This window comes from Cryptomeria japonica, chromosome 2 (genome assembly GCF_030272615.1).
Source record: "Cryptomeria japonica chromosome 2, Sugi_1.0, whole genome shotgun sequence".
NCBI lineage: Eukaryota > Viridiplantae > Streptophyta > Pinopsida > Cupressales > Cupressaceae > Cryptomeria > Cryptomeria japonica.
In genome coordinates this window covers 267,472,334-267,498,621 of record NC_081406.1, presented here as the reverse complement: position 1 = coordinate 267,498,621, position 26,288 = coordinate 267,472,334, and the positions used below count along the sequence as shown (strand labels likewise).

The window sequence follows — 26,288 nt, the reverse complement described above, 5'->3', positions numbered from 1 at the left end:
CAAATAAAAAAATATTCTTTTATGCCTGTAATATGCCTCATTAATCAGAATTGATAAAAGTATATCTTAATATTTTTTTAAAAATCACTTTTATTAATTTAATTAAATTAAAATTTATTTTTAATAATTTATATTTTGCTTAAATTGTCAATTAAAAAACAGTTAAATAAACAATTAAAAAAAAAATCTTCGACCTTTTATTTAATTTTTAGCAGAGCATAAAAGCGGGATTGCATGATTCAGAACTGTGCCTGCCATATTACCAGACTCGATATTTTCTATATATAAAGACTAGAGAAATTGCGCGAATTCCTATGTCTCTGCATTGTCAGACCAAGTCACAAGGTTTGAGGACAATAACATTTATGGTTGATCCAGAAATTGTTCAAAATTGGTACTCTGTAACGGGTTTGATTTTATTTTTTTAAATCTCTCATTGCATTAAACAATGTGTGCGTTTTTGGTGTGAATAAGGAGCTCTGTTTTCTAATTCAGTTTGATGACGGAAGCTATGATCATGCATGTGGAACATTGAAGCTGATAATGCATGTGGAACATTGAAGCTGATCTCCTGATAACAACTGTTATATATCACAAGATTTTCGGCTAAAATTCTCGATTTAAAATTCCTGTTTGTTAAAATTCATGGCAGGAGGTGCTTTGAACAGAAATGGCCGTTCAAATGACATACCAGCTCGGAAAATGGCCATTTGGAAAGTTTTCAAATATGTAGATTATATAGATATATTGACAATGGCATTGGGAACCTTAGGTTCCATTGCAGATGGATTATCTGTACCTGCTACGTGGGTTATATGGGCTGGATTATCCAATACTCTCGGATATGGTCCCTCTCAGAAAAATGGTGATTTTACGACCAAAATTGACAAGGTAAAATGTTTGCCAATATAGAATTTGGATACATCCATCTTTTTAGCATTAGGAGCTAGATTATAATCATCTTCCCTGTGGCTGGTGCAGGGAGTTATGTATTTTGTGTATGTGGCTGCTGCAGTATGGACTGCAGCATTCGTAGGTGCTGTTTCTGTCTATAATTTGATAGAATTGAAGTGTTTAAACAATAATGTTGGTCAGTAAAATTAAGAGCATTGGCTGTGCTGGTTTTCAGAAGCTTTCTTCTGGACTAGGAGTGGAGAAAGACAGGCGTCTCGACTGAGAAGAAAATATTTAAGAGCTGTGTTAAAACAAGATGCCCAATTTTTTGACACAAGAGGCACAGACACGGCCGAGGTGGTTAATGTTGTTACCAATGATACTCTTCTCATCCAAGATGTCCTAAGTGAAAAGGTCCGAAGTCTCTACTACATAGATTTTACAAGAGATTCTTGTGTTTTCACATAAGTTTTGATATACTGATGCACCCTGTTATTCTATTTCTTATTTCCAGAGATTTTTTATTCTGTTGACCACTATTTCCTTTGCAGGCTCCATTTTTTACGAGGAATGTGACAACTTTTATTGGTTCCTATGCTGCTAGCTTTTACTTGTCATGGAGGCTGACCTTGGTGACCTTTCCGTTGGTCACATTACTGATCATCCCAGGATTCATTTATGGCAAGATTCTGATGAGGTTGGGTAGGGATACGCATGCACAAAATAACAGGGCCGGTACAATTGTAGAGCAAGCACTTTCCTCCATCAGGACTGTTTATTCATTCGTGGGAGAGCATAGTCTAATCAACAAATATTCATCAGTCCTTGATACAATTGTAAAGCAGGGTCTTAAGCAAGGTCTAGCAAAAGGTTTGGCTATTGGAAGCAATGGCTTTACTTTTGTTATATGGGCTATTATGGCATGGCGTGGAAGCGGCTTGGTCATCTCTCATGCTGTATCACCAGGAAGAATTCTGGCAATCGGCCTGCTTATAACTCATGGTGGAATGTATGTATCTATTTTTTTCAGAACATTTTGTGTTGAATAGTTTTTATTTTCTTGTTTTGAAATTGTTGATTTGGACTACAGGGCTTTGGCGATGGCACTTCCCAATCTCAAGTACTTTTCAGAGGCAGCCATTGCTGCATTTCACATCTCTGAAATGATCGATAGAGTACCAGAGATCGATCAAGCAGATGAAGCAGGGAATATATTGGAAAAGGTATATGGCGAAATCCAATTTAGAAATGTACAATTCACATATCCTTCTCGACCAGACACTCAGATATTTAGAAATTTCTCCCTAATTGTTCCTGCTGGACAAACTATGGCTCTGGTTGGGGTAAGCGGATCAGGAAAATCCACAGCAATTTTGTTATTAGAACGTTTCTATGATCCAACTGCAGGGGAGATTCTTCTCGACGGAGTGAACATTCAAGACTTGCAACTGAAATGGCTGCGCAGCCAAATCGGTCTAGTCAGTCAAGAGCCAACCCTGTTTGCTACCTCTATTCGAGAGAATATATTGTTTGGAAAAGAGAATGCTACCATGGAAGAAATCACCACTGCTGCAATGGCTGCTAATGCCCACAACTTTATCACTAAACTACCACAGGGATATGATACACAGGTATTCTTCAGATGTTTAAAATCCAGTTGCATTATAGATGAAATGAAGTGAAAAGCCATGGGAGACCATGTAGGAAGAATTAAATTTTACCCATTAAAATTTACTTAATTATCTTCAGAATTGTAAGTTCTAAAACATGATGAAGTTCAACAGTATGTAGTCGTTCTATCTCTATCCTGTTTTTCCTCCTTCACTTTGACTGACTCTTTTGTTCTTCCATGACTATTCTCGGGGTTCTGTGCTTTGAGCTTATGTATTCTCAGAATGCTTCTACATAGAAATTTTCTTCAAAGTGTATTTTCCATGGGTTTTCTAATAAATTTATTTTCACTAATTTAATTCCTTAATTCATCTTTTGTCAATCAACTATTATCACTTTACTCCTTCCTAGAAGCATAGATTACCTCTTTAAGCTAACAATTATCCATTAGTATTCCTCCTTTCAAAGAAAAAATAATCTTAGCTTTCATTGTGCTTATGAAATCAGTTCATACAGCTTCACATTCTTCAAATTGCAGGTAGGAGAACGGGGCGTCCAGATGTCTGGAGGGCAAAAGCAGCGGATAGCTATTGCTCGTACAATGCTGAAAAACCCTCCAATCATGTTGTTGGATGAAGCCACTAGTGCTCTGGACGCAGAATCAGAGCACATTGTCCAGAATGCTCTTGATAAAGCTTCTACAGGACGTACAACTATTATTGTGGCACATCATCTCTCCACAGTGAAAGCTGCAAACACAATTGCAGTAGTGCAAGATGGTTGTGTTGTTGAGTCGGGCGGACACCTGGAGCTGATCCAAAATCCAAATGGCAAGTACGCAGCGCTCATTCACTTACAACAGCAAATGGTTAAAAATAAAACAGTTGACCACAATACCTCGGAACAGATTCTGAGAGCAAGCAGCTGGGATCTTGAGAACATTTCAAATATTTTAGATGAACAGGGGTGTGCTTTTTCTGCATCAGAAAAAGAAGAAAAGATCAAAGTTTCAAGTAAAACTCGAACTCCATCATTTTGCCTGATGTTTGCAATGAATTCTCCAGAATGGAAGAATGCTGCACTGGGTTGCCTTGGTGCTGTTGGATACGGAGCCCTGAATCCATCTTATTCTATTGCTATGGCAAGCATGATATCAGTCCTATTTCTGAACAATCGTGATGAAATAAGGGACAAAATAAGAAGTTACTCCATTATTTTTGTGGCATTGACCGTGTGGTCCTTCCTAGCAAATGTAATCGAACATTATAATTTTGCTGTCATGGGAGAGTTCTTAACCAGAAGGGTCCGTATGAAAATGCTGTCAAAAATCTTAACATTTGAAGTAGGATGGTTTGATATGAAAGAAAATTCCAGTGGAGCTGTTTGTTCCAGGCTATCAAAAGAAGCGAATATGGTAAGTATTGAATTAATAATTTAAAATAGAATCCTTATAGATAGGAGAAATGTAGTATTCTTGATTGAATTTTTCTATTGTTATGCAGATGAGATCCTTGGTGGGAGATCGCTTGTCACTTATGGTGGAAAGTCTATCAGCAGTGGTTATAGCCTGTATTATTTCACTAGTTCTTTCTTGGCGTTTTGCCATTGTATTAATTGCCATACAACCTGTACAGATCTACTGCTATTACACAAAACGGGTTCTACTCAAGCAACTTTCAAGGAAATCTATCAAAACCCAGAATCAAACCAGCCAAGTGGCCACAGAATGTGTTGTAAACCATAAAACCATTGCAGCTTTCTGTGGTGAGGAAAGAATTCTCCAGCTCTTTGAATCCACACAAGAAGAGCCCCACAAAGAGATCAAGATACAATCATGGTATGCAGGATTGGTTCTTGGAACATGTGAATTTATCCATACATCGCAAGGGGCTTTAGGATTTTGGTACGGAGGGAAGCTTAGAGAGCAAGGATATTTAAGTTTTCATGCATTCTTAACCTGCATGGCAATGATGGGAAGAATTGGGCGGATTATAGCAGATGCTGGAAGCATGACTTCAGACATAGCCAAAGGTGCGGATGCTGTAAAATCTGTATTTGCGATCTTCGACAGAAACAGTTCCATAAATCCAGAAGATATTGGAAGACTTAAGCCAAATAAAATTGATGGCAATGTTGAATTAAGAAATGTAGAATTTTCTTATCCTGCTCGTCCCAATATTATTGTATTGAGAGATTTCTGCCTTGAAATTAAAGCAGGAAGCAGTGTGGCTCTGGTTGGCAAAAGTGGGTGTGGAAAGTCCACCATTATTGGACTCTTGGAGAGATTCTATGATCCTATCAAAGGACTAGTTTTAATAGATAATCAAGACATTAAAACATTCAATTTGAGGTACTTGAGACGTTTTATAGGTCTGGTACGGCAAGAGCCAACTTTGTTTGCAGGGAGTATTAGAGATAACATTCTGTATGGTAAGGAAGATGCAACCGAGGCAGAAGTAATTGAGGCCGCGACGGCTGCTAATGCCCATGGATTTATATGGTAAGTGAAATGCTGTAACTTAAACATTATTTTTTCTTTTGGAAATAGATGTATTGTTATTAATATTGTTGTTTCAGTCATTTGGAGAATGGATACGATACAAATACAGGTGATAGAGGACTGCAGTTGTCTGGTGGGCAGAAGCAACGGATAGCGATAGCAAGGGCAATACTAAAAAATCCAAGTATCTTACTTCTCGACGAGGCAACTAGTGCATTGGACGTTCAATCAGAGAAAGTTGTTCAGGAAGCTCTAGATCGAGTTATGGTGGGAAGAACAAGCATAGTTATAGCTCATAGATTGAATACAATCCAAAATTCTGACTACATAGCAGTTATTGAGGATGGAAAGATTATTGAGCAGGGCAGTCATCCTGTGTTGATGAGTAAAGGTGAAAACAGTGAGTACTTTAGACTTATCAAGCTCCAAGAACACGCTAATATCAGATCGTCTTGAAATTGGTTTTTGTTGCTTGCAACAAAACAAATTGGTTGAATCTATTGCAACTGTGCAGTGATGTTCAAGCCACCCAAAAAGAGAAGATTTCTGGTGATAGTATTGTTTTCAAATTTTCTGTTGATTTGCAAAAGGAAAAATTACCAGCCCAATCCTCCAATATGTGCTGCCGCAGATGGCAGATGTGCTCAGGCATTAAATTTGTATAAGTGGCAACAGGGACAAAGCATATGACCTTTATGTTTGCTTTTATTATGTAATATCAGGGGATATACAGCATCTTAATCTCAAAGAAATCAGTTAAGCTTAATAAGCTTTATTGTTAATGACAACAGACAGCCAGAATTAATTCCTGGCGTTTTCAAGATGTTAAAAAGAAATTTTTAGTAATAGAAATATCAAATAGTTCTTAAAACTTATTGTCAGTCTATAGTACAATTTTGTAGATGTAGATATAACAAGTAATGAATTTTGCATTGAAGGTTCTCATAATCTTTTGGGGGGTTGAAAAACGGTCTATCCTCGTTAAAAAAAAGATATTTTCAGTAGTACTTAAAAGAAAGTTGATTAACATTTTAGTTGATACAGCCAATCAGAAATTGTCATTTCCAGTAACTAGATCTTTCGAGATTAAGAGCAACCCCTCTGATTTTTATGTAGTATTTTGTGTTAAAAGACACTCTTTCAATTTAGTGTTGATCAAATAAGTTAGTTTTTCATGGCATTCCACTTTTCTCTTGAGAACATGATGTATGAAATCCTGCAAGAGCAAGTAGAATTCAAGATAATATGAACATGCAATTTGTTAAATTAATAAATAAGTAATATAGATGTTAAAATATATAGATTACTTGGTCAAATTACTGTTTAATCTTCTTAATCATTCATATATATATATAAAAGAAGAAAAATGATTAAATTTGAACTTGCTTTCATTAATAGATCAATTAATAAATGAGGTTTAATATGTTTTATGGTAATTAATGTTTCAGATTCTGCTGAGAAATTATATGTCTAAGAATGGATTTTCTTCAAGAAAATAAAATATTCTAAGTGAAAAGAGAAAAGAAAATTAAGACAGATTATTCCAATTCTTAGTGTTTCAAATTTCTCCTAAAAAAAATTATATGTTAAAAAAAGTTTCTCTTCAAGATGATAAAATGTTATATGTAAAAAGTGAAAAGAGAATTACGACTAAGATTATTCTGTTTCAGATTCTTCTGAGAATTATAAGTCCAAGAATGAAATCTCTTAAAGATGACAAAATGTTTTAACTTAAAGTAAAAAGAGAATTAAAATTAAGATTATCCCAATTTTTAGTGATCATATGTAACATTATGAGTCATTTGGTTGTCCCTGGATCTTCAAATAAAGACAGGATGGTTCCCCTAATGAATCAAACTTGCTTGTTGGTGAGATTAGATTCAAATCTTCATGATTTTTGTTTTGGCTATCCTTTCACTTTGAATTTTCTGTTTGTTTTTCAGTGGGTCTTTATGGTTTAATGCGTGTTCCTTTGTAGGTTCAAGACTCATGTTGTTCTTGCTCTTTCTTGTTGTACCAGATTTCAAGATCCTTTCAAAACCCTCTTATAATTCATAGTTCGGATCAAAAATACTTATCTAATAAAAAAACATTAAATTAAATTACAAAATGAAATACAAACAAAATTAAAAAAATTGCAGACTGAAATATTCTCAAATGATAACTACAAAAAAAATCCAACCTAACCTCAATTTGTTGAAAACGCGTCTCAACAATACTCAATAGAAATAGTTAACATAAGAAAATAGTACTGTTTAACTCAAAATTGAGATGCTGCTAGTTGCTGACTAAAATCACTTTAATGACTTAGTAGTTAATTGGAAGGTAGGGTAATTTGGTAAGTTATACAGGATTAATAGGGGAATGCAATGTTTTATAGAGCACAATACCTTATATTCCCAAATAATCAATAATAATATTTTATTTATATTTTGCTGTGCACATTATAGATTAGTTATATCTACATTGATGTTTGTGAGAAATAGTTGCTGCAAGAAAGAAATATCCGAGCATAAACTGTTTTTATGCTTGTGAAATATCATTGATAGATACCTGATCTATGAAGAGAAACAGAACTCTATTATGAGAGAATAGAAAACAGCACTCTCTGCTTCGAATGAAAAATAAATTAAAAAATTGAATATTTGACAGCAGAAATGTGAAAAAAATTCATTGTTTTATTAGTACCTGTTCATTTTTTCTTTCTGTCAGTATTAATCTCAGAGAAGATTTTTTTTTTATTTTTGTTTTTTTGATAAAAATGGATAGAACTACTGAATTATATTAAATTTTAAAAGTTTTTTTATAACGAAGATTTTTTTTTTTATTATGCCCTACCCTACATGATTTGAAGTGAATGATTTAAAGCGGCAAATGAATTTGGGTTCTAATTCATGGGGAGTGCGGACTGCCAGGTGAAAAGTGAACATATGGTGTGAAGAATCATGCAGGTCGATAAGATAGTGCGCACATATGAGGAGAAGCATAACTCTATAAGAAGATAATAGAAAGCAGCACTTTCTTACTTAAAATGCATACGGAAAAGGAAGCAGCATCCGATGAGAAAAAAATGAAGAAAATGTTTTCTATTCGTACCTGCCTATTTTTCCTGTCACTGCCAGCATTAATCCCAGCGAGGGTAAGGAATAAGATTGAAGTGAATGATTTAAAGCAGGCCATGAAATCGGGTTCTAATTCATGGGGAGCGCAGACATACAGATGAAAAGTGAACATATAGTGTGAAGAATCATGCACTACAGTAGATAGTTATTTTATTCATATTGGAGATATTTTGGAGTCGTTCGAAGCATGGTGGGGTTAGCTGGTGAATGGTATTTGTTTTTCTCCCTGGGAGAGTGAGTCGTGGTTGCACATTACAGTTGATTTGAATTGAGCTTTTATTTGGAGGGTCTATAGTAGAGCAGTCTAATTTTGGGGTTCATGTGGAGTGTCATGTGGATAAAAAAAGGGGTTAACTGGTAACTAGTATTTGTTTTTCTCCTTGCAAGAGTGAGTTATGGTTGGACATTACGGTTGATTTGAATTGAGCTTTTATTTGGAGGGTCTATAATAGAGCTGTCTAATTTTGGGGTTCTATGTGGAGTCTCATGTGGATCAAATAAATAAATAAAAAATTAATGATATAAGATTTTCATAATCTATATTGTTGTTTGTAATTGTTTTGGATTCATTGTGTGATAGTTTTTTGCATCAACATTTCCGATCACACTTTTTGATCCATCATCAAAATTAAGGAGAAGAAAAATGGTTAGAAGAGTGCACAAGGAGAAGAAAAATGGCTAGTTGCAAACCTAGATTGACTAAAAAAGGGGGAGAGGGGAGAGGGGAGAGGCTACACTGCACACGGAACCCAAGGTAGGATAGAAAGGCCAACCTTAAATCACACACACTAAGCAACATATTAAGCCTAGAGAATTTTAGTCAACTTTGAGTGTTTAATGCTTTTAAGCCTAGAAGTGTATTCTTAGTGTGACCACACACCTTAAACGACATATTAAGCTTAGAAAATGTTAGTCAACTTTGAATGTTTAACACTTTTAAGCCGAGAAGTATAAGCTTAGTGTGTGTGATTTAAGCCATTCCGAATAGAAAGAAGAATGAAAAACAAGAACAAAATATAAATAAATTAAGAATATGAAAATAAGAAAAGTTACAAAAATATATAAGCAATAAAAATATAAGATGAAAGTTATATAAAAACATATAAGTAATAAAAATATATAAGATATAAAATTTTGCACACATAAAGCATTAGAATAAAATGCTAACAAATATAAAAACAACACGAAACCTAAAAAGAAAGAAATTAAGAACGGAAAATTAAAAATCTAAGAAGTGGAAATAAAGTAGAAAAAATAAAATTAAAGCAAAGCAAATAATACAACTAATAATAATAAAAAGGAAAGATTAAAAATCTAAAAACTAACCAAAAAGAATATAAATAAAGAAAAGCAAATAATAATAACAATAATAACAAGAGCTATGATACAGCGAGAGTCCCTGTCATTTGCTCAATTTGTTGATTTATTGTTTTTTATCAAAATCATATCTGATTTATTGTTTTTTTATGAAAATCATGTAGATATGTTGAAAGGTCATTGGGGATTTTTAATTTGATTCAAAATAACAATGAAATATGCAATGGGCCTAGAATAAAGTGATCTTTGATCATGTGCTAAATTCAGAGTTAATCCTTGTTTGTTAATACAAATTTAGATGTGCTCAATGAATTTTGAGTTCTGAGAGAATTTCATTCACAGTATAACATAAAGGTAAAGCTACACTCTTTAATACAACAAATTTGTAACCATACAATATACATTAGCCAAATGAAAGCTTCATTCAAGTTTACTTAAAAACACATCTATAGATTGCAGGACCACATTAAATAGATTCCTTAAACATTTTCTAGAAATCTGAAATACAACAAAAATGAAATGAGTACCATCAAATTGAATTCAACACCATGTACAATTGTTAGGCTTCCTAAGCAAGAATGAAATATATATCAAAATTATAAATTTCATGGCAATTCACATAAAGAAAATCACATCTTAATTCTTCGTGAGTCTGGAATCACTAATATAACTATATCTAGAAAACAAGCAAATATAAATTTCAAATTTTTTGACCACGACTTGAATTTGAAAAGATTTTTTTATTCATATAGGTTACACTTTAAAAGAGATGCAAGTTTTTAAAAACCATGGCACAAAAAATGTAAACAAAACAATGAAAAATACTCCAATGCGTTTGGCATATATCAATTTTGTTTGGAAAGATATTTTCTAATGCTTTGTTTTGAACATATATTGCTGAAATGTGGATCTCTTGATTGTTTTGTTCTTGTGCTTTCAAAAACATGCAAAATTAGCAAAATTGAGAAGTTAATTATCCTCAGAAACAAAAATTTAGCAAGAACTAACTGAGCCCATGCTTACAAAGAGGAGGCCCATACCAAAAGACATTGATCCCTGCAGCAAGCAAGATATAGAATAGAACGATATAGGGGAAAAAAAAGTCAATTTAGGAATTAAAGCACTCAACTGGGAGGAATTAATCCCTTCAAAGAAGTTCCTTTAACTATCCTGCAAGAAAATGACATAAATGTTATATTATTTCTATAAAAACAATGTCAAATGCAACCAAAATTTATGTGAGAGAGGAAGGGGTTCACAATTCAACCAAACTTTTAAAGACTTCCAAGTTCTTTGGAAGATTGCCGGATAAGAGATTTCTTGATAGAGATCTTGTCAGGTAATCAAGAATTTTCAATCAGAAACAAAATTAATAGAATAATCATAACCATACAAGAAAGCATTATTCAATGAATGTAATGCAATAACATTATGGTACTCCACCAATCAGTATGAGAAAATGATTTGGAAAACTTACAAATTTGTCAAGGAAGGCCAATAGCCAACCTGAATGTAATAAAGATACAATACCATAGTTTTAAAGAAAATCCAACTACAATTTCCAACTTTTTCTTTGGTTCAAACATTTTAAAAAATAATCTAAGAAAGAAAAAAATATCAAAAAATAAAGTCTTCAAAATAAGACATGAATAGTATCTAACTCTAAATATAAATTAAATAGATACAATTTAATATTGAAAAAATAATAATAAAACAAGAAAAAGAATTTCTTTTATAATTAAAAGACAAAAAAAACTTAGAAATCTCCTTCCTAGAGACCGTGATGCATTCATTCCAATGAGGACCTTGCAAATACAAAATTCTCATTGAGTTCTATTAATGCAAATTAGTTCTTAATTCTTCCAATTGCTCCCCAAAAAACCAGAGGCAATGGCCTACCTTAAAGCCCATGTTCTATAGATGGTGGCTTTCCCTAATATGTGAATATACAATGACTTTTGCCACGTATTATAATTTTATTAAAAGAATGTTCACACATGGATGGACTCTAATAAATTTAAAATATATTTGGAAATTTCAAATGGCTTCTGCCTTTTTTTAAACTATGAGACAATATACTAAATGATCTTAAAAACAAGAAAGAGGATGATACAAATAATTTTATAAGGAGATATGTGAATAGTTGGTAAATATTATAATAACATTAAGTTGGTTTACTTAACCCATTTACTGCCTTACTATTCTTTACAACTTTCTTTTTGAAAATGTATGTTTTCACTCTCAGATTGATCTGAATTTCAGATTTCCAGTCAAAAGTCTAAAAAATACATAAAAATCATAAACAACAGAGGAATGCCATGAAATGTTGTAGTTGGAACTACCCTATTGAACTTGTATAAAAAATGTGTAAGCATAGTAGAATATACACAAAAATCTGACATCGGCCACTATGAGTGAAATATACAATATATTTAAAAATCAACATGCTATGATAGGCAAAACATTAGGTACATTATAAGATGTAGAGTTTTATTTTGTGTTTGTTTGTAAAATGAGAGCATTTTGTGGAACCAATGCTAGGTACATTATATAATATCGAGCTTCAAAAGGTTTCTTTGCATGCTTTGTAAATTCTTCTTGAATTACTAGAAGTTTGAATGGATGATGATTTAAGTCTTTCCGAATTAGAGTTTCATTTAACCATGGAAGAATGTTTGTTCATTTGCAATAAAATGTTGATATTTGCTTTCATATCATGCGGCTAAATCTACCAATAATGTCACAAAAAATAATATATTCACTTTAGGTTGCACTTCCTCTTGGTTTTTACTAAAACATTGTTCTCTTTATCGACTACCGTGGAAATTGAAAAACTAAATTTTGAGTCACTTGATGCCTGCTAAAGCCATTTAGAAAGGTGTCCCTTCGTCTTATTTCATTATTTATCAAAAGGCAAAAATTAAAACACTAAAAATATGAGTTGATAGGGAAAGAGAAAAGAGGCATGGAAATTTTGGAAGTTTTCCTTTCTTTAAAGAAAGATACCCAAATTAGATTACAGGGGATAAGATTTAAAAAGAAAATAAAAAGAAATTAGGCGTGGGCAGATTGTGAGGGAGAATTATAGAGAAAGCACAAAAATTAAGGAAAGAAGATGAAGCAATATGTTGATGGACTTTAGAAGAAATTTAAAATGGAATAGAGTAAACTACAAAATAATATAAGGCATGGGACAAATTGGAAGAATATACACATGGGGTGACAGATCACGAGAAAAAAATTATAATGAAAGAAGAATAAAATAAGAAGAGGTTGTGCATATACAGAAAAGTGAGGAAGATGACAATAGATTGTGTAAATATACGAGAGAAATACAAGAGAATGGAAGAATAAAAAGATTTGAACAAGAGATAATAACACATGTGGCACCTGATAATCCTAATGATTTTAAGAAGGATTCCCTAGTTTGGAATTACTGTGTGGAAGGCGGGATTGCAGAATTCATGGAGCGTCTTACTGGCCATGATGAGAAGCTCTCGGTCCAGTTTGCGACCTCTTGGTCAAGCACAAAGGTCACGATTGGAGGTGTCTCCTTTGAGGTTCAGAGGATTCTATTGCCCAAGCGATGAGTCTCTCGCTGGAAGGGAGAAAATGGAAGAGGACCAACCACGTGTCTAATAATGAAGGCATGAAACGCTTCTTCAAAAACAAGGAGGAGCTAGTGAAATTGCAGGGTGGTTTTGCTCGTGAAGAACTGAAGCACCCCTAGAACCAATTATACGTGCTTATCATGAAATACTTTACTTTGGAGGGACAGTTCAAGGTATTTTACTACTACCACATCCCTTTGCTCAATCACTTCTGTAATAGTGATCTACTTTGTTTTCCTTTTTTCTTATTGCATTCTCTGGAAGTGTCTATTAAAGAAGCCCTAGACCCCAAGAATGGGGATTCCGCTTCACCAAGGCCTTATTTACAAACTCTATGATTACCATAGGTCCCTCTGTCCTCCTAGGAATTTCATGTTGGTTCATCCCTTTGTTTCAGCTTCAAACCCTTTCACAACCTTTCCACCTGGTCTAGATTTGCCTAGGTTTCTCCAATTTGCGCAGAATGCCCTTGCGGTCGCCCAATTCCCCCCCTCTATTTCTATCACTGAAATTACCCAATATGTGCCCTCTCCCTCCACTGGCAAGGAAAAGTTTCTTACCCCCACCAAGGGCAAAGGGAAATCTCTGGTGAAGTGCAAGAGAATAGTGATAGATGATGACTCTTCGTCGAAGGATGCGGAGGAGGAAAACCCCTCTCTGGACATGGATGGTAGGAGTCCCCCACAGACTTGCGTGTAAAGGATCCTCGGCTAAAAAAGTGAAAACCTAATAGGTCTATGAGGCTGAAGAGAATTATATGGATGACAAGGAGGGGAAAGATCTTAAGGAAGTCAACACTTCTAGGCCCCTTTGAATGCTGGAAATGATAAGCCAAAAGGGGAACCTGTGGACCCTATCAACCTAGTGGACCCAGAAGAGGTCATGAATTTGGTGGACCTGGAGGATATGGGAACCCAGACTATCACTGTCCCTACTAAGGATGTGTTGAAGACAGCCAAAACAGATGGGGCGCAATCCTAAGCAAAACAGGGGGTCAATGCGGCTGATATTGAATTCCCTCAAGGGATCCCCACTATGGAACAGATTTAGAGTATCAACACCCAGGTTAAGATGATCCTGAACCAGAGTGAAAGCCTAGTGCTACTCCTTGATAGGAAGGACATTATTAACAAATTCTACTTGCAGGTTCTACACAACTCGACTCTAACTCTCTCCCTCCCGAGAGAGCATATTGTTGACAGTTATGTTGATAAGGAGGAGGCTACGGAACTATATAAGTTCATATTTAACGAATGGAACATGGTTGTGGAGATGACTAGGGTTCGCAAGTTGAACCCTTAGGTTTTTCCCTACTGGTTTTGGTTAGGGTTGGTGTCCCTTGTTTTGTTGATTCGAACTTTTGGTGTTTTTTGGTTCTGAAAGACTTTGGTTGTTAACTATTTTTGTGTTGTTGTAGTGTTGTTAAGGTGTTGTTAATAGGTCTTAGTATGTAAAGGGTCAGTGCCCTGGTTATCACTACTTTTTTAATCAAAAACACGCGTGGCATATACAGGATAGTAGGGCACAAACAAAGTTGGAATTCTCCAGACTCCAAAGTTAATTGTCAGAGAAACGAAAACAAATATCACATTGCATATGTATTGGTGAAAATAAAGAAATAGTAATTTCCTTTTTAAAGTTGTAATGCTTCAAAATTGTGAAATAATTTGATAAATTCGTGAATTCAAGACTGAATGAGTGAATGTGTTCATAATTTGTATTTTCAAAAATAAATTGAATTAAGGAATTGATTTGTTGCCAAAATGTAGAGATACCAGAAACTAAAGCTATACTAAACCAAATTGGGATTGGGGTGCTACTAATATGGGGCCTTAATTCAAATATGGAAAACTCAAATGGCACTAACAAGAGACTAGGTAACAGAGTTGCACTAATGTCATTACCCCTAAAATAAATGCACAACTATCCCATAAATCAAAAGATTCAAAGATCAAAATTGTATCAGCCCTAATAGCTTATCATACTACCATAACTGTAATGCATGCCAAAATACCCTAGAAAATTAAACCGAAATCGACTAACAAAAAGAGATAAAAAAAAAATATATTTTAAATTAATCTTCACTACAACGTTGTTACTAACTTCTAGTTTGCGTCATTACTACCAATAATGCATCATTAACTATATACATGATCACATGAATCAACATGAACATAACCATGAATTGTATTATGCAAGTGGAACATCTATTTAATCATTAACATAACTACATAATAAAACCATATAATGCATCTCCATTCTTTAGGGTATCTCAACCTCACTACTTGACATTAAACTAACACATCACATATCCATCTAGAACACCATATACTATCATCCAACTAAACATTTAGTTCACATGCAACTAGGATAAAACATTAACACATATGCATAACTCTATTCCCTTTCATACTCTTTCTAAGGTTCATTTGTAAGTACCAATCGAATATTTCTAATACTCGTCTTTACTCATTTGAACACTTAACACATCATGAGACTAAATGCATTTATCCTTCTTTTACTAATGGTATTCGATTATTTCCCTAAGCACAACTCATCAAGAATACTATCCATAGCCATATGCAAGATCATAGAAGCAAGTACTTATCTACATCCAAATAGGATTCCAATCTACTAAGCAAGTTCGAGAGTCAAATGATTCTACAAGAATAAATACAATCTAATATTTCAATCCCCTAATTTTAACATAGGATTTCATTCTCAACATGATAAACATATCTCTAATATGAACCACATACCAATGCATCATCTTATAACAATAGCATAGTCCATCTATATCAAGTGCATTTACATAAGAGCACATGGAGCAAGCACATAGTCTCTTTGCTACATCCCATCCTAATAATACAAGTTACATAGACACATATTCATATTCCTCATTTACAAGACATCGTAATATGGTAACATCTCTAATACATAGAAATCGACACCAAAGGACAACTGCATAATAAAGAGCCATATTTCCATATGAACCACAACAACTCCCTTAACTTCCATATCTCAAGATATCTAACATTGGAGATTAACATCTTTCAAATCAAGGCATATATGATAATTAACATTATCACTACTATCCTCAAAATATACTCAAGACATAACATACATATCTCTAAATCATTTAATTCTTTTCTAATCAAGAACAACATCTACAATAGAATATCCATTTACAACAATCTTATTCAATACATTTCATTCAGAAATCATCTTACTACATGTTCTATAGTACATGATCTCAATATGTTGATTACATAGTCTTCTTTACATTTCCATCTTTCATAACACATGATATCAATTCTGATTACATAAATATGCTCCATGAATACAAGATCATTATGAGATATTATAGATCCAAATCCACGCACGCTAACATCCAAGAAGAATATCCCAATGGTACAAGGCATCAAACCACCCGACCATGTGGAACCAAATAGGAACCACCCTTCGTGCTAGGAGATTACATAAGGTTCCAACTCACACTCAAGACCTAAGCTGACACCTAATGACCATAGGATACAACATGACACTACAAGACTCCAACATAAGAATATAACATCAAAATACATCACACAGCTAAATCAAAGCAATCAACCTCCAGAGGCATAATCAACAACAAGGCATATGGATAATGGACACATGTGGGGTAGAGTGTCATCACATGCTATCCTCATGTGGCATCTATCTCCACCTTGGAGTCACTCAAGGGAGATCGAGTATACCACTCCAACGGTCTTCCCAATCTAGGATCCCAAAAACCATCTCCCTGAGTCTGTCCAATTGGTGCATACAACAACATATTCTTTATCTTGATTTGGTGAATTCCTAATTACCCAGCGCACTAATCAATTATTAATAATGTTATTACTTGCAAATTAAACCATAAACTCTTCATGTGGTTCCATAGGTCTAGACCCCCTTCCTAGAGATCTAGTGCTCATAACCTATGTCCAACACATGCAAGAGCCCACTATCCCAAACATGGACCAAGACCATAGGGTAAAAACATAACAATTTATATCTTACAACAACATGAAACTCAACATAGGAAGCATCCAAAATTCATTACAAAACAGATACAACTGAATCCCAAAGATATCCATCAACATACAACCAAGAGCCACTTAACAAGGACCAAGCCATAAGCTCATAATGCCAAAAAGCAATAATAAAGAGAGCCTCAATAATGTCAAATACATAAAAATAGGGGAAATACATGAATCCAATAACATAGAATGATCCTCCACAGTGAGGCACAACATAACCTCTCGCTAGAGCTACAAGTAACCATCCTCACAACAACAAGAAATCACTCAACTTGCTGGAGAAACATATCAAAACCTTAATGGACAAGCACAAAACCACTTGTCGGAGCCCAAATGGATTCATACATATCACAAATGAATAGAAAAATGCCCCAAAACTATTAAACATAACAAAACAAGCCTCTGGAATGAAGAAAAAGCAAAGAAATCAACTAAGGGACTCAAAAACCAACCCATAAATTTGTTGATACTACTTTGGCGCTATTGAAGCCCAGGGTAGCGCTATTGAAATAGGGGACCAACGGGATACATAAATACTCAAATTTTCCCAGATTCGAGCACGAGCCTTACAATGACATAAATATGACCTAGAAGTCACTAAAAGCCAATAAGAAACCAAAACAAAGCCTTGTTAAGGCCAACAATACAACGCATCCAAGAATTCCAACTTACACCGACAATAAATTGCACATAAATGATTACAGACATAGCCACTCTAGATCTAATCAAACCAAATGGACACAAGACAGGCTATGCAACAATAAATAAACCTCACAAAACCAACTGTTACCACAATGCATTCACAGGCAACTAATAATCAACATATCAACATACACAAATGCCCTTTTCCGGCAATACAACACACAAATTCATAGAATCATATATAAATATTTTTCCCAAAATGTTATTCCCAATTATTGATAATAGAATAATCATTCATTCCCAAATCTCCCCAAACAATCTTTTAGCAGTCACAAAGAAAACAACTCTTTTCAAAAATTAAAATGCAAGAATGGAAAAAGATCTCCAACCTAGAAGTAGAGTGATGGTAATGCATTCATAGAAGAGAAAAAATCCAAACCAATAAGCTTTCCAAAATCCAACCCAACCAAGCAATTCTAAAATCCAAAAGTCGCAGAAAGATATCCAAAAGCACACAATGCTCACAAAGACAATAAATAGAATCTCATTCAAAACTACAGAATAATATCTGCCAATCAAAATATTCCAATAAAATATATTCTATACCAACCCCCCTACCAAAATTCAAGGTAAGAATATAAAATAATATTATTTACTTACCCTCAAATCTCAACCAATAAAATAATAGGGTAGGTATAAACATAATATTTAATTACTCAGTTAGTAACAAGAGAATAATAATAATAATATAATAAACAATAATAATAAATTAAAGCCCAATAAAATAAATCAAAGGCAATATAAATAAATGCTCTTATTAAATATAAAACCACAATGCAAATAAATAAATAAATAATCAAAACAATAAATGCTCTCATATGCAAATTTATCAATCTTCACCTCTCTATACCTGTTTTAGAGTCTTGGGCACGTCATGTCTGGAATCCTGAAGGAGATATGGAGCTACTTATGGCAGCCAATAACTATTTTTTGGTTATTTTTTCCAACCTGGCAGACATGAACAAGGCTTTTGAGGGTGGCCCTTATTTTTTCAACCAGGTGGGATACTTTATCAAACCTTGGCATATTGGCTTTAATTATGCTGAGGAGCTTCCCTCTCATGTGCCCGTGTGGATCCGATTGTCGAGGCTTCCATTGGAATTCTGGAGAGAAGATATTCTTCACTCAATCTCACTGCTTCTTGGTAAACCTATGGGTTCAGCTTCACAAACTCAAGATCGAAAGGTAATTTCCTACGCTCATATATGTGTAGAAGTTGATTTAAACAATCCTTTGCCAGACTCTATGGAAATTTGTTTGGGGACATCTTCTTGGATCCAATAGCTGGACTATGAGACCCTGCCATTTAGATGCAGAATTTGTCATGAATATGGTAATTTACAGCGAAGATGTCCCATAAATAAATCTTCTAAATTGGCCGTTTTTTATCCTCCTCACTATGTTCTGGGGGAAGATAAGGGGAAAGCCCCTATGCATGATGGTCTTGTTGATAAAGATGGCTTCATTCCTGTCAAACCTCAAAATAAAGGCAAAGGAAAGAAGAGAACCTAGTTGGATAGGCAAAATGATGTCACCCTAAATAGGTTTGATGTTTTAGATGATTTGGTCCAAGAGGAAGAAGTTCTAGTTGAAACATCCTTGGGTGCCCAATTTCAACATAAGGTGCTGGATGGGGACTCCAAAAAGGAGGGTCGGGCCCTATCTTTGGAGAATCAACAGGATGCTCAAATGGTTATGGATTTTCCTTCCCATGTTTCGGACAACAGAGATCTTAGTGGGTCACAGGTCCCTGGAGGTGTAGTGGTCATGGCTTATACTCCTCCTTCCACTATAATGGCCTCATATTCTGTGAAGAGTAACAAATCCCCATCTGTTTTAGGCTTGCAGTAGAAGATCCTCAAAAAGGGTTCTTTAGAAAAACCTTTAAGGAGTGGATGAAAAACAGATCTGGAAAAGGTTAAGCTTATTGGTGATACTTTGGTTGAGTCAGGGTCTGTGAAGCCCATTGACTCCCACTTCTCTCAACCACATAAATGATTGCACTCTCATGGAATGTAAGGGGGTTGAACAACATCCCTAGACAGAAGGTTGTTCACAAATTAATTGACTTTGAGTCTCCTGATGTTGTTTTTATTTAGGAAACCAAGCTTTCAATGGATTGTTTGGCCAGTTGTGCTTTGCATGTCTAGCCCCAGGGCCTTTGGCAGGGAGTGAGCTCTCATGGCAGTTCAAGGGGGGTTTCTTGTTTCTAGAACCTGAGGAAAGTTTCCCCTTTGTGGTGGTTTTCTAGCAGGTCTTCCATTTCTATGGTCACTTCTAGCTTTGAGACTGGAGAAAGATGCCTCTTCTCTAATATTTATGCTCCTAGTAATCTTGTGGGTAAGTCACATCTTTGGGCTCACATCAATCTTCTTCAGTCTCAAGATCCTTTTCTCCCCTGGATTTTGGTTGGAGATTTTAATGTTGTTACTAGTTTGGAGGAAAAGTGAGGTGGGTTATTCAGGCTTGATCCTTCCTCAAATTTACATAGGGATAATATTGGTCTCTTGAATCTCATTGATGTGAAGCCAATTAATGGTGTCTTTACATGTAATAATAGGAGGAGTGGTGTTGAGGCTATCTCTGAAAGAATTGATAGATTTTTGGTTTCCTACAATTGGGTGCATGATAGGTGGTCCACCAGTTCAGAAATTCTTGATTGGAGGGGTTTTGATCATTGACCTATTAAGATTTCTATTACATCTTTTAGAACCTCCAAAAATCCCTCTTTCAAATTCCAATTGATGTGTCTTTGTGATCAGTCATTGAAGGATCTTATGGTTGATTGGTGGTATGAAGGGGTTCCTACCCATGGACGGGTTATGTACACCTTTGGGAAGAGATTACAACATGTGAAATACAGGCTGAAGAGGTGGAATAAACAATGTTTTGGGAATATGCATAGACACAAGATGGCATCTCAATCCAAGTTGGATGAGGTTACGTGTCAAATTAGGGATCAAGGGATGACTGTGGAGCTTAGTATGGCTAAGTCCCTTGCTCTTAAGGACTTAGAAGAGTGGGAGTTGCATGAGGAGATTTTCTAAAAACAAAAGTCTCGTGTGGATTGGCTCCAAGAAGGTGATAGAAACACATCTTTTTTTTCATAATTTTGTTAAGGCTCGGAGGTATGGTAACTCTATTACCTCTCTCATATCTTCAGAAGGGGTTCATCTTTCATCTAAAGAAGAAATTGCTAGGGAAGTTGTCAGTTATTTTTCTAGTTTATTTACCAAAAAGGATCTTGACGCTATGGTGGAAGAGAGGACCATCTTGAACTGTATTCCCCCTCTTGTCTCTATTGAAATGAATGATGCTCTCTTGCGCCCCATTTTATTGTCAGAACTTGAGGGGGTTGTGTTTCAAATGAAAAAAGGGAAGGCTCCTGGCCCTAACGGGTTTCCTATTGACTTTTTTCAAGAATTTTGGGAGATTATAAAGTATGATCTTCTAGATGTGGTTCAGGAATCTCATAGGAATAAACAAATGCTCAAATATATGAATTCTACCTTCTTGGCTCTCATTCCTAAGAAGTAGGGGCTAATAGTTTGGATCAGTACAAGCCTATTGCTTTATGTAATGTTGTCTACAAGATAATCACTAAATTGATTCTTGAACAACTCAAACCTCTCCTCTACACTTTGGTTTCTAAGGAGCAAGGTGGTTTCATTGATGGAAGAAAAATCCTTGATGGAGTTGTGATAGCAATGGAGGCTATTCATTCAATGGCTTCATCTAAGGAGAAGGCTATGTTTATTAAACTTGACATGGCCAAAGCTTATGATAGGGTGAGTTGGGATTTATTACAGAAGATCCTTTTGGATTCTGGTTTTGGAGAAGAGTGGGTGAATTGGGTTCTTAGTTGTGTGACTTCTACCTCCTTCTCAGTTCTTATTAATGGGGAGCCCTCGGATTTGTTTAGCGCTTCGTGGGGGCTTCAGCAAGGGGACCCTTTATCTCCCTATTTATTTATTCTCATGGCTAAAGGTCTTGGCAGATTTATCACTTCCCAGGTGAGACATGGTCTTATTCAAAGCTGGACTTGGAGCAATGCTTTACCTCCCTACTCTCATCCTCAGTTTGTGGATGACATAGGTTTGATGGGCAGGGCCAGAATCAATGAGGCAGTGAATTTTAGAAGAGCTTTGGATATCTATTGCAAAGCCTCATGTCAAAAAATTAATGAAGATAAATCATCCATATATTTCTTTAATACTCCTCGGATTATTTAGAATAGGATTTCCAAGATCCTCATATTTCAGATGGGGTCCCTTCCTTTGTTGTACCTTGGGATTCCTTTAGATTTGGGGGTTCAACGCGGATATTTTTGGCAAGGAATTTTGGATAAATTTCATTGCAAGGTTAATCATTGGACTTACAGGTGGTTATCCTCTGCTGGAAGAGTGATTCTTCTGAAGACCGTGGTGCAAGCGCTTCCCATTTATAGGTGTTTTGTGAAGGCTCCCCCTCTAGCTTTGTGAGAGAGTTCGATGCTCTTTCCCATCAATTTCTTTGGTCTGGTAGTTTTCTTTCTTCTAAGTGGAGTTTAGTTAAATGGGACTCTATTTGTAGACTAAGACATGTTGGGGGTCTTGGCCTCAGATCTATTGCTTTGGTTAGGAAGGCCTTGGCGGCTAAGTTGTATTGGAGGTGATGTAACAGTTAGGATCAGGACTGGGCCAAGATTTTGACCCACAAGTATCTCCCTAGTGCTAATGATCATGAGGTGTCTTGTCTTAGTTTAGTGGGCAGGGGCTCTTGTATCTAGGATACTCTTAAAAAAGGTGCCCAACTTATTAAAGATGGTCTTTTCTAGATTTGTAATATAGGCTCTGCAGCTCTTTTTTGGCAGGATTCTTGGGATGGTCAACCCTCCTATTTTGTCTAGTTATCCACAAGTTCAGCCTCTTTGCAACATTTTCACTAATGTTGGATGGGTTAAGGTGGAGAATTTTAAAATGGTTAGGCGCATTGGACAAGTTGAGGCGACTTGCTGGAAGGATCCTCTTGAATGGCCCTTGGGTGGCTCAGATAAAGATCGTGTGGTATTGGTTAATATCTTGAAGGGTAGGTTATGTAGTTCCCTCAAGGAGAGAGATATTTTGGCTTGCGGTCCTAACCCAAAAGGCAAGTTTTATGTTGCTAAAGGTTATGCTCAGCTTGATAGGCAATTGCATGGCCTGACAGATGTTCCCTGGTGGAAGAAGGTTTGGAATAGCTTCTCTTGGCTGAAATGTAATTTTTTTCTTATGGCTGGTTGCTCAGAGAAAATGCCTCACATGGAAGAATCTTCATAAGAGAGGCTTCCAAGGACCACCTATCTGTTATCTTTGTATGCATAATGAGGAAGACTACTCCCACTTGTTTTTTCTATGCCCTTTCTCTAGGGAGATTCGACACAAGTGGTGGGAGGCTTGGCAACATGCTTGTTTTCATGGTACCTCCTTAATTGACTTTTGGGATAGCTTGGGCAGACCCCCAGCGAAGACCTCTTTTCTTCAAGTGGCCTGGGCTATTGGGCTAGCCCTTATTATATGGAATATGTGGTTGTAAAGGAATCGAAGGGTCTTTTGTGATTCACATGTAGGGAGTCCTCAACTGTGGAAGAAGATAGTTAATAGGCTTCAGGAGACAATCTCAGCTAAGTGCCATTTGTCTGAAAATGTTGATCCAGGTGATTATGCTATTGTAAGGAATCTGCAATTGGAAAACATTAAAATGGATTGTGCTATTGGAAATAGATCTCAACATGCGAAGAAGCGGATAAGTAGAGGTGGAAGGTGGATTCCCCCTCCTATGGGAATCTTAAAAATTAATACGGATGGCTCTTCCCATGGGAATCCTGGACATGCAGGTATTGGAGGTATAGATAGAGGTGATGATGGTTGTGCAACTTTTTTCTTCTCTATTTATATTGGGCAGCACTCTAACAATCTTATGGAGGCCCTAGCTATTGAGATTGTTGTTGAGCGAACCTATTCTTTAGGATGGAGGAAGATTATTTGTGAGTCAGATTCTCAGATTGTTGTGGACATATTGAATAAACAAAATTTGAATGATGTGAGTTGGCAATTAGCTTCTGTGGTCAGACAGATTTTACAATTATGTAATATATTGGAATTTGTCTCCTTTTATCATATTCCCAGGTAATGGAATATAGTGGCTGATTGTTTGGCCAAGTGGGCTTCAGAGCATGTTGATGGTTGGGATTTTAGTGGAAGGGATGGTCTACCTCCTAATTATCTTGAAACTTTAGACAGGTTAATGCTAGAAGACAGGATGATGCAAGAGCACCCAATGGTGTAGGATCAATTTCCCTTTTATGTTTGTTTCACTTTCATTGTCATTTTTTAGGCCCTTCGAGGCTCCGGATGAGCTTGGTTTTTGGTATAATTGCAAAGTAGTTGGCCTTTGGGCCTACTTAATGCCATGCCATCTTTCTAAGGGCTTTCTGAAAAGGTATTATCAGTGAAAATCAGACAGTCGGATCTAATGCTATGGTTTCTGGACTTTGTAGTGGTGGTGTTGGTGGGTTTTTAGGTTCCTTTTAGTTTCTATTGCTGTCTTGGTGGACATAAGGCCGAAACTTTGTATTTTTGTGTTTTTTGAATAAATCTTTACCCAATTTTTAAAAAAAAAATAGATAAACAATAAATAAATAAATAATCAATAAAGAAGATAAATAAATAAATGTACGAAAACAATAAATACCCATCTAGTAATTAAACAATAAATAAATAAATAATAGTCCAACAAATCAAAACCTCAAATAATAAATCAAAACCAATATAAATAAATAATAAATATCCAATAAATAGATGAGCCAAAAATAAACAAATAAATAAACAATAAACAAATAATTAAATGTACATATACATGTATAAATGCTCTAGCCAATATAAGTTAAACTCAATACTATAAATATCTCCCACATACATATAAAATGATCAAACAAATAATAAATAAATAAATGGGTGTACTGATAAGCATAAATACTCAACTAATATAATTCCACCAATTAATTATTAATTAATTATAGAAAATAAATATGTATAAATATATTGTATTTGTACTAACCATTATTTAATGATTTATGTCAATGGCTATATGTAGTAATTGATTAATTAATTTCCACAATTCCAATAAATTATAAATATATAAAATAAACATTAATGAGTAATAATTTTCCAATTTTAATAATAATCACACATTAATATTAAATGTTAATGTCATCCATTGATTTAGTTTAATATTTATAAACTAAACAAACTGATTAATTATTAATTAATAAATAATCACAAACTCACAAGACAACTTGACATAAGGTTGAACAACATACCACGTGACACAAACTAATGACTCAAGCCAAAACACTAATTGACAAGGGTATCAACTTAAGCCTAGAGTATGAGAGGGAAACACATGCCATCTCCAACAACTTGCCATTGGGATAAAGACAGGCTCAGACCTATGAGACTAGGTGGATTCGATGTCTAGTACCTGCAATCCTTCATCCACCACTAAACACAATACAACATATATACAATACATATACATCATAAATGATCAAGCAAGTGATAGAGAATCGCAACGTCATATCATGCTCGCAATGAGTGGTATGACATTGTCTCTAATCACTAAGACAATAGAAGACAATCACAAACATCGTAGCATCAGCACAGTCATCATAATCATAGAGTAGGGTTAGCGTAATCATAATGTCATCAAAATACCTTAATCAATATGATCCATCATGAATAATGATCAAATATAGATCCATCATCATATCCAACACAATCATGAAATAGGGTTAGTACATAACATGACACCATCAAATCATCATAAAGTAGACTAAGCTAGATCAATATATTCCTTTAATGTACAAAAAGACAAGATAAATCAAGGAGGGACACTACAATAACCACTAGATAAGATAAGCATTTTTCTAGTAAATAAAGGCTTGTTGAGAGCCATCTCCTACACTCCAACAAATATGCAAACAAAAGTAGCTCTCATACTTCTATATTTCTCCAAAGAACACCTACAACCTATTGAACACCCAAACAAAAACATAACATCAAGCCTAAATGTCACGATCTCACTAATTTGAAAAATGGGATGCCAAGAAGAATGTATAGGTATACAACTATGTTAACAACCAATCCCTCAAATAGTATAAAAAGGCTTCGTAACAGGTTTTTGAAAATGGGTACTAACAATACAAATGCATCTATTTGCCTACACTATAAGGATGTAAATGAAATGAAGAAAACACAACATATATCTGTGAGATTGATTAATGTACCAGGATGTCACATATCACATACCTTTGAATGCCTTGCAATGAATATGCCTCTCATCAAACCATCTCCACTGTAAAATAATAATAAGCAACTCTAGACAGCTTGTCTCTAACGCACGTATTGTTCAAGCTGCTTAAATAGCCAAGTCGCTCAAAGTTCTGGAGTCG

At 35.1% G+C, this 26,288-nt stretch overlaps 1 protein-coding gene across 1 annotated transcript; it reads left to right on the top strand.

Annotated features, from left to right (window-relative positions):
* Positions 1 to 288: 288 nt before the first annotated feature.
* On the top strand, positions 289 to 5,856 carry LOC131056093 (putative multidrug resistance protein). Its single transcript, XM_057990431.2, has 8 exons — positions 289 to 891; positions 982 to 1,036; positions 1,130 to 1,308; positions 1,446 to 1,903; positions 1,985 to 2,525; positions 3,044 to 3,919; positions 4,008 to 5,005; positions 5,083 to 5,856. The coding sequence occupies exons 1-8, from the start codon at positions 646 to 648 to the stop codon at positions 5,459 to 5,461; spliced, it is 3,732 nt and encodes a 1,243-aa protein (XP_057846414.2). The 5' UTR covers positions 289 to 645; the 3' UTR covers positions 5,462 to 5,856.
* Positions 5,857 to 26,288: the final 20,432 nt, after the last annotated feature.